Here is a 10,000-nt window from a genome sequence, read left to right on the forward strand (position 1 = left end):
GAGAGAGGGAGAGAAGGAGAGAGGGAGAGAAGGAGAGGGGGAGAGAGGGAGAGAGGGAGAGAGGGAGAGAAGGAGAGAGGGAGAGAAGGAGAGGGGGAGAGAAGGAGAGAGGGAGAGAGGGAGAGAAGGAGAGAAGGAGAGGGGAGAGAAGGAGAGAGGGAGAGAAGGAGAGGGGAGAGAAGGAGAGAGGGAGAGAAGGAGAGAAGGAGGACCACACTCTTGGTCTAGTCTATTGTCTTATTTTTAACCGATAGTTTTGGCGTAGTCTGATTATTAAACCATTACGTTACAGTTTCCACGTCCATCTACCCTCATATGGGCCTTACAATGACAAGCAACATGAAAGTGGATTACATGTCTGTCTATCTTAGTGTGATTCGTGTTTCCTACCTCTGAGTGAACGTCCGTTGGCTGCGAGGACCATCTGGTCAGCAATGGCTTTAGTTCTGGAATAGTGGTCTATGTGCTAGGACAGGAAAAAGCATAATGTACATGATCATAATCACAATGATGTTTGAAATGTAGGGGAGACAAACACCCACACACACACTCACACACCCACACACACACTCACACACACACACACACACACACACACACACACTCACTCACTCTCTTTCTCTCTCTCACACACACACACACACACACACTCACTCACTCACTCACTCACTCACTCACTCACTCTCTTTCTCTCTCTCTCTCACACACACACACACACACACACACACACACACACACACAAATTGCTGCTCTGTCCCAATATTACAGGCAGGGGTATGTAATCCATCTGAGAGTGAAAGCTCTCTCTCCTTCCTCTATTCATGAGGGAGATGTACAGCGCGGTACAGCCATGTAAGCTGGACTCAGCTCTGAGGGAAGATGTCAACAATGGCTATTGTCAGCAGAAATGTGATATCATCATCACTACTAATCAACCAGCTGCATTTAGTTATTTACACCAAGGCTCTTCCCGCCACAGAAAACAAATTACGCTGTACACGGCTACAGACAAAAAACATGTTTCTGATTATATTATATAACTTATAATTATAACATTACAGTAGGAATGTGACCAAGCAAGTGTGTGGCTAGTGTGGTAAATAGTGCTGTGAAACAAAGAGAGAGGTTTTGACCGCTAGATAAGATTTGGAAGAAGCGGGTTACTGCGCTTGTAGTGATGCACATATCTGGAGTTTTCTAAGTACTTTTACATGACTATTTTCTGTCAGGGAACATTGTCACGCTTTTCTCCAGATATCATTGTATCGATCATATATGCCATTCATGCCATTTCACTGAGGCTTTTGTCCAAAGCGACTTACATTGCAGTGAGTTCGTACATTTCAGTATATATGGTCCCAGCAGGAATCAAACACACAACCTAAGCGTTGTTAGCGCCATGCTCTACCAACTGAGCCACAGAGGACCACGTCATGTCTCATATCGGCCCAACCCTGGTTCTCACCATGTCCAGGGGCACACAGGACACTGAGTCCTCATCACCGTCCTCGATGGGTTTGCCGGCAAAAGCCACGTTGACCGTACTGGTGTAGACCAGCCTGGGAATGCCACGCTCCACACACACTGCAAACAACAGGCAAAGACAGGTTCTATATAGAATATATATGCAAACAGCAGGCAAAGACAGGGTCTATATATAGAATATATATGCAAACAACAGACAAAGACAGGTTCTATATACAGTACCAGTCACTTGCCAAGAGTGTGCAAAGCTGTCATCAAAGCAAAAGGTGGCTACTTTGAAGAATCTAAAATATAAAACATATTCTGGTTTGTTTAACACTTTTTTGTTTACTACATAATTCCATATGTGTTCCTTCATAGTTTTGATGTCTTCAATATTAATCTACAATCTAGAAAATAATTAAAAAAATAAAGAAAAACCATTGAATGAGAAGGTGTGTCCAAACTTTTCACTGGTACTGTATATAATATATAAAGACAAGTTCTATATATATCATATAAATGCAAAGACAGGTTATATATATAGAATCCATTGTGTTTGTGTTTAAACACGTGTCTCAAATGCCGTCATTGCGTTCTTTTACGTACAGATGAATTCATAAGTAGTTGTAACTGTGTGTGTGTGTTATGTATGGCTGTAAACTGCGTGTTGCAGGGCTCCTTTGTAAAACAGACCTTGGTCTCAATAGATAATATGTATACAATGATATAATATATGTCATTTAGCTGACGCCTTCATCCACACTTACATTGCAGTGAGTGCATACATTTCAGTATATATGGTCCCAGCGGGAATCGAACCCACAACCTAAGCGTTGTTAGCACCATGCTCTACCACCTGAGCCACAGAGGACCTTTCTGATGCTAGTAAAGACACGGTGCGGAGCACTGGTCCAAACGTACTGGGAGGAAATGCATTGTACCAGTATAATACCAGTCTATCAGGGCTGAGTTTCCCTTAAGCTTGGAAGCACCAAGATCAGATTTTGTCTATTCAATCGACTTCGATCTTACAAGAGTTTGGGAAACTCACCCCTGATGTTTTAAACTGGTCAGGCAGTATACATTGCTACTGTAAGGACAGGTTGCTCCAAAACAGACTGACACATTGTGTTCTCTTAAAGGGGCAATCTGGGATTGGTACATGAATGTTTTGACTTAATGTTTTGAATTAATGATATATGGCCATTACTACTTTTACTACTAGAATATGACTTATGAATGCCTTGTGTTTAGTTTACGTCTTACCCCATCATAACCATCATAACCGAACATATACGCTTGTTTTACTACATTGTTTGTAAACAATGTAATTGTAAACAAACACTGTGTAGCTTCATTACATGGTTAAAACTATCATTTTGATAGTCAACATGTCAGTCCTTGCATCCACAGCTCCGTCTATGAATTTGAGAGTGGTTACATTTCTCCATCCCTCAGCTGTTCACCCAAAAAAGTTGCGGGGAGACCCCTTTGTTATAAAAATATAAATTTAAATCCCAGATTGGCGCTTTAAGGCATCTACACATAGCCGAATCAGTTGTATTTACCACAGGCGAAGCTGTAGAACAATCTGTAGGCATTTCAACCTCAACTACTTCCACACAGCTGCTGAATGTACTGTATACAGACTAAAGGGTGGATGAGCCAATCGACCAATCATTCTTCACCCCCTCGAACGCCTTCCACCTGAGGCCATAACGATGTAAAGCACAATGCTCGCTCATGTCGTCGAAAAACGACAAAGGAACGTATGTAATCCAAAGAATGATCTAAATGTCTGTGCAGGGCCTGGCGTTGAGCGGGACGCATTGTGATGCAATGGTTCCATACCGTTGATGACATTGTTGGTGCCTCCGACGTTGACAGACACCACCTGCTCCTTCCTCAGCTGGGGGACACAGAAGGGTGTAGTATCGGTCGTTCGGAGTTGGTGATCGATTGCTCATGCCTGACTGACTACAGTAATGTAACTTGACTTATTACTAGATATGGTAAGTATGGTATTATGTTGAATGTTATTTTATATGAGGGAATGGGGGGGTAAAAGAGGACTGATCAAAATAATTACATTTTTAACGGAATTTAATAAAGATCATTTTAAATTGCAGGGGGGAAAAAAAAAACACATTACATCAGAAAGACCTAGAGATGATGCAAACAGCCCTATCAAAATGTCACGACTTTGGAAATGATCGTACAAGCTGATCTATTAATAAAAACATGTCTCCAATGGTTAGGTGGGGAACAGGAGGCTTGAAGACAAGCGAAACCCGTCTGTTCACATCGGTGATGACCTTTATGGCGATACTGTCTTTATCTCTGTCTCCCCGGCTCTTCATTCCCTCCGCCTGAGGTGACTGCGGTTAAGGTACAGTAGGAGTTGATAACACAACACAACCCAGAGGGCTTGACTGAGGGCTGGGGGTGAAAGAGAGGCCTGGGGGCTGTAGTGTGTTAGCAGATTTACTGAGCTGCTTCTTCTGTGGAGTAGATGGTAAGCAATTAGCGTAGCATGGCGAGGCCATAGGGAGTATTGCTGAGTAAGTCCATTGTGAATATGTAAAAAGAAGGGAATTAGGCTAATGATGCATCCATGTTCTATGTGGTTAGTGTGTCAGGGATAAAACAAGGCACACAGCCAGTTAAAGGCGCAATCTGGAAATTGTACATAATTAGTTTTACTTTGAAATGAATGATATGTTGAATGATGTATAGCCATTGATTCTTAGAAGAATATAATCTATAAATGCCTTATGACTTTAGTTCCACTGTCTTACTCCGATGGTTGAAGCTATCATGTTGATCTCATGGATGGTCAGTCCTTGCATCCATAGCTCCATCTATGAATTTGAGAGTGGTTACATTTGTCCAGCCCCGTCCCTCAGCTGTTTACCAAAAAAAGTGGGAGGTTGCCCGCTTTGTTGTTGTTGTTTGAATCCCAGATTGCCCCTTTAAAGAGCAGTCTCGGTTTTCTCAACAACATTCTTCAGATTGCACCGTGTCACACAGGCTTATGTAAAACATGCACGTGTCTTTCTTTACATCGAGGGCATTTCCCCTTCCCTCTTGTCAACATTCCAGAGTGCCACGGGTGACTTTATTCACCGAAAATCCATACATTATGATGCTTCATTTTATAGCCAATCAGAGTGTTGTTGCTAGGTAAAACACCACATAGAACACTTGGCACTCTAGGTGGTGAGTCCGGAATTCTTTGGCAGCTGGTGATTTAAATGCTTACACTGAAATAATAGAGACCAGAGAAACAACAGGTTGAACTGAGAAACGGCAGGGCCCAACAGTTTGTCCTCCGCCCCACCTCAGTAAAGAGCCTGGATGTTACCTCACCTGTTCTGGGCCCGACATGCCATAGGACGCAGTGTGGAATACACAGTCGACGCCCTCACAGACTTTATGCAGGGAGTCATAGTCTCGAATGTCGCTCTGTAAGAAATGAAAATCAGCCAAAAGACAATAGGCAGGGTTTTCCCCTATCCAGCTGAACTCACTGTGCTGTAGGGTGACATTCAACACAGCGTGATTGATGACTGGACAGAAACAAGCTCAACAAGGGAGGGTAGCGTCTGAAAAAACGATATGTTGATTGACTGATGACAATGACACGGTGAAGAAATCATTTTTGTCAGCTTGAGCATAAAGTACGATGTGTGCTCACATTGTGATTAAACCCTGATGGGTAAACACAATTAAGGTACGGGTGTCAGACACCTGAATACGGCCCCGCCTCCTTAGGCCTGGTCAACACCTGGTGTTCTCAGGTAGATCGCTCCCTTGTGTCTGTGTCTGTGTCCAGCCACCGCACACAACCACAAGAGCAAGGTACAATTTGATCTAACTATACTATACTATACTATACTATACTATACTATACTATACAATACTGTCGAAAATGTTGTCTTTTTTTACACTAACAATAAAATCACTGAACACTGACAGGGGGCTGTCAAGTTTGTGTCTTTACTTTTGTATTTAACAGTAACCGAGTGAGAGGATTTTCAAGCCAATTAATTTAATGATTTAAGTAAATTAGAGAGGGGGAAAAACCCTACACTAGTGACTTCCAACAAGTACATTTGTTTAAGTAAGTGAATCATCTACGCATCAGTCATCATAAGATAAACATCTATGCTAGGACCAGGGGCCGTTGGCAGTCACCATGCTGGAAGAAGGAAGGATTATTATAAAAGTTATTAAATTATTATTAACAGTAGAGGAACTGTACAGAGGGGTAGTGGGGGGTGAAGAGGTCTTTAGGAGGGACAGTCAAGATGTAGCCTGAAGAGACGGGTCTTCAGTCTACAGCGGAAGATTGGTAATATAATATATGATATTTAGCCAATACTTTTATCAGACATTTTTCAGTATATATGGTCCCAGCAGGAATCAAACCCACAACCTAAGCGTTGTTAGCACCATGCTCTACCAACTGAGCCACAGAGGACCACAGAGGACAGCAGGTGCTCATCCAGTCATCCTAATATCTACCTGATGGAACACTGCTCCTTCTGGAGGTTCCCGCGGTGGCTTGTGCAGGTCCAGCAGGATCACAGACAACCCCTGGCTGGCCAGCGCTCGCCCCAGCCTGAAGCCGAGGTACCCCCCTCCCCCCGTGACCAGCACCCTCCCTGCCCCTCTCCGGTTCCCCAGGTCCCCCCCGTCATCTAGCCTGGAGGCAGCACACTCTGCTGGGCTGCTGCACCGGGCCCCCACTGCCCCATTGGTCCTGTGTCTGGTGGCAGGGGCAGGGGTTGGAGCTGGGGCTGGGGCAGAGGCTGGGGCTGGGGCTGGGGCAGGGGTTGGGGCTAGGGCTGGGGCTAGGGCTGGGGCTAGGGTTAGGGCAGAGGCTGGGGCTGGGGCAGGGGCAGGGGCAGGGGCAGGCGCTGGGGCAGAGGCTGGGGCTGGGGCTGGGGCTGGGGCTGGGGCTGGGGCTGGGGCTGGGGCTGGGGCAGGCGCTGGGGCAGAGGCTGGGGATAGGGCTGGGGCTGGGGCTGGGCCAGGGCCATTCAACCAGGGCTGGTGGTTGAGGTGGTGGTTGTGGTGCCGGTTGGCATGCAGGCGGCACAGCCCCATGCCTGGGTCGGGTAGGGGGACGCTGGGGCGGGGCAGCTGCTCCACCTGACACACAGCCCCTCCGCTTTCCTTCATACTGGAGCCACACAGCTCCATACAACGGCCTCTTCCAGTGGAATCCTGTGAGGGGGTTGAGGGGAACCGCATTGGGGAGACTGAGAGGACACAGGCTGTATTGTAGGTAGTGTGTTTGCTTTTTAACCACTGGGTTTCTCATTATGGTGATTCTCTCTCTCTCCACACCCTACACAGAAGCTCTCTCTATCTGGACGTCTGAACTTTACAGTAATAAATGGTAGACAAAATAAACAAATAATTTACGTGAATGTCTGCACGACGATTTTTTTTGTCATCCCCACAACATGTATATAATCCTCAAGAGCCTGAGTTACGTTGATATTAGACAGCGTAAATTATTGGGAGATTCTGCATTAAATGCGACCGATTTTACCCCTTTGACAGCGCTTCCAAATCGCTACGGAGTGTGTAGGTGTAGGAGTAAGCCACCTGTGAAATGTTCAGTGTTTTCGAGTGACATTTAAATTCAAATACAATTTGATCAAAATATTTTGTTCTACACTTGATTTAAGGGGGTTTTCAATAATACAATTTGGTTAGCCTACACAAGATGTAGTTAGATTTACGCGCAGCCGATACATGATGAACCGCGTAGCCCACACGAACAGACGTCTCATGAATGCAACTAGACCGGTCTATACTGCTTAACTCACAAAGTTTGTAAAACAATATCATTCAGCTCTCTGTTAACCTGATGAATAAAACAAGATACCCATTGATGCCGGGACCCGTTTGCCATTACTTTCCATTGCACATGTCCTACCTGTTTTAGGCTACTAAAAACAAACTTGACTGATACTCTACCTTCAAACTTCTGTCATAAAGCCACGCTTACGTCCATTTAGTTGGTAGAATGAAAGATACTCGTCCTTATTCCAGGACCCCTCTCTCAGGTCCCGGTCCTCCCCGACCCCTCCTCACCTGTCGGGTACATACCTGAGATGCCTCTACCGTACATTCTGGAGGAAACGCGCACGCTATATTGGGCATTACACCTCCACAGCGGTGGAAAAGGCCTACGGCTGAAAGTGACACTTGGTCCAGTATTTAAAACTCGTGATACAGATTGGAAAATAGGTAATAAAAAAGAATGCAACACAATTTAGCCTCGACATAGACATTTAATGGCTGTTTGGTTTTAGTTATTGATGAATAAAATGTGTAAAACACAACATTGTCAGTCACAGTAACATATAATTCACACCCATGTTTTCTTATCCAGATCAAACTCCTGCTAACTGATTGATACGCCTCTAACAACCAACTTCTTTGCATAATGCGTAATTCATTTACTAATTTGATCATAACATAAATTGAAACGTTATGATGTGTACTTCATCCGAAATCAGTAGGGCTTTGTTCACATTTCAATATATTAGTAAAAATGCAAGTGTACAGCAAACATTTACAAATCAAAATTCTTGTACAAAAATGTAGTCAGCATTGTTCATTGCCATGGATCTGGACTTTGACTAAGTCGTCTCCGGATTCTTCTTCTCCAAAATTATTTCTCTGTCAAAGAAGGTAAGAATGCCAGTCATTCAAAAAGTATTTAAAATCAACATTCGTCTTTTGTAATATTCAGCACGAAAGTATCATCAAACTATGAGGCTGTGTTTCAGTTTCTGAGGGGAGATCAGGAGACTGGCTGCTACGAACCTGAAGACCTGGGCCTCTCTCCGGAAACGTCTCAATTTGTCAATTTCCTGAGCCAGTCTTCTCAAGTCATCCCCTTCAAAAGCCTGGAGGACTGGTTGCTGTTGGAATGACACACACAATCTACAGTATTTCACAGCGTAAACCTCTCAAACCTGCTCTCTCAGTATGGTGGCAGAGCAGTGCCAGAACCCCGGGCTACAATACCCACCGCACACAGGCTTAGTAACCACGCTTAGTAACCACGCTCAGGATAGAAATGACTGGTATGAAACAGGGAAAGCTGGTTCAGCATTTTGACTAATAGGTTATGGCATAGGGGTGTGTGCGTGTGTGTGTGTGCGCACGTGCATGCGTGCGTGTGTGCGTGCGTGTGGGTGGGTGGGTGTGTGTGAGAGCATGTGTGTGTGTGTGTATGTGTGTGTGTGAGCGGGTGTGTGTGTGTGTGTGTGTGTGAGCGTGTGTGTGTGTGGCGTTAATGAGTCATTTTCGCTCCCTGTCTACTCACATCTCCATCGCCGAACCCCGATGCCAACATCCCACCGATGAGCGCATCGGTGTCGTCGTGACAACGGTGGAAACGACCCCCCGTTTGGTGGGCCAGTTTCTTCAGGAAGTCATTGGCCACGCTGTCAGGATCAGAACCAATGAAAACCCATTCAGCATGTGGTGTAGTGCAGCATGTATTCTGGTTCTGGTAAACTATAACCTTTTCTGTTCTATTCTAATCCCATTCCTATGATATCATACCCTAAATCAAATTGTATTTGTCACATGCACAATATACTGTACTAGATACAGTGCAATGAAATACTTTAGGGCAAGCAACTCCTCAACAATGCAACAATCAACAATTAACAATAATAATAATAATAATAATAATAATAATAATAGACAAAGACAAAGACAATAACATAAGGTGCTATCCCATCCTATCCCATCCTATCCCATTCTATATCCTAACCTGACCTCAATCAATCAATCAAGCTTTATTTATATAGCGCCTTTCATACAAAATTGCAATACAAGGTGCTTAGCAGTAAAATTGAAAACACATAAGTACAGAACATACAAGCATACATACATACATACATACATACATACATACAAACATACATACATACATACATACATACATACATACATACATAAATACATATATACATACATATATACATACATACATACATACATACATACATACATACATACATATATACAAGCATACATACATACATACATACATACATACATACATACATACATATGTATGTATACATACATACATACATACATACATACATACATACATACATACATACATACATACATACAAGCATACATACATACATACATACATACATACATACATACATATATACAAGCATACATACATACATACATACATACATACATATGTATGTATACATACATACATACATACAAGCATACATACATACATACATACATACATACATACATACATACATACATATATACAAACATACATACATACATACATACATACATACATACAAGCATACATACATACATACATACATACATACATATGTATGTATACATACATACATACATACATACATATACATACATATATATATATACATAGAGAATAGAATAGACATAGAAATAATAATGGATTAAGAGTAAATAATGGTAAATAAAA

The 10,000-nt window shown here is 43.1% G+C and overlaps 2 protein-coding genes across 2 annotated transcripts in view; both read right to left on the bottom strand.

Moving 5' to 3' along the window:
- Positions 1-7,581, bottom strand: part of sdr42e2 (short chain dehydrogenase/reductase family 42E, member 2) — a 16,704-nt gene extending 9,123 nt beyond the window's left edge. The window contains 7 exon segments of the mRNA XM_083676732.1: positions 391-466; positions 1,466-1,584; positions 3,319-3,376; positions 4,837-4,932; positions 5,995-6,281; positions 6,510-6,699; positions 7,462-7,581. Coding sequence (XP_083532858.1) covers positions 391-466; positions 1,466-1,584; positions 3,319-3,376; positions 4,837-4,932; positions 5,995-6,281; positions 6,510-6,675 — 802 coding nt within the window. The 5' untranslated portion in view covers positions 6,676-6,699; positions 7,462-7,581.
- A 187-nt stretch (positions 7,582-7,768) lies between these two features.
- Positions 7,769-10,000, bottom strand: part of vwa3a (von Willebrand factor A domain containing 3A) — a gene marked incomplete at its 5' end in the record, with an annotated part of 27,319 nt that continues 25,087 nt past the window's right edge. Inside the window, 3 exons of the mRNA XM_083677424.1 lie at positions 7,769-8,169; positions 8,317-8,414; positions 8,822-8,942. Coding sequence (XP_083533550.1) covers positions 8,130-8,169; positions 8,317-8,414; positions 8,822-8,942 — 259 coding nt within the window. The 3' untranslated portion in view covers positions 7,769-8,129. The remainder of the gene's footprint in view (positions 8,170-8,316; positions 8,415-8,821; positions 8,943-10,000) is intronic.

The sequence above is a fragment of the Argentina silus genome (assembly GCF_951799395.1).
Source record: "Argentina silus genome assembly, chromosome: 9".
NCBI lineage: Eukaryota > Metazoa > Chordata > Actinopteri > Argentiniformes > Argentinidae > Argentina > Argentina silus.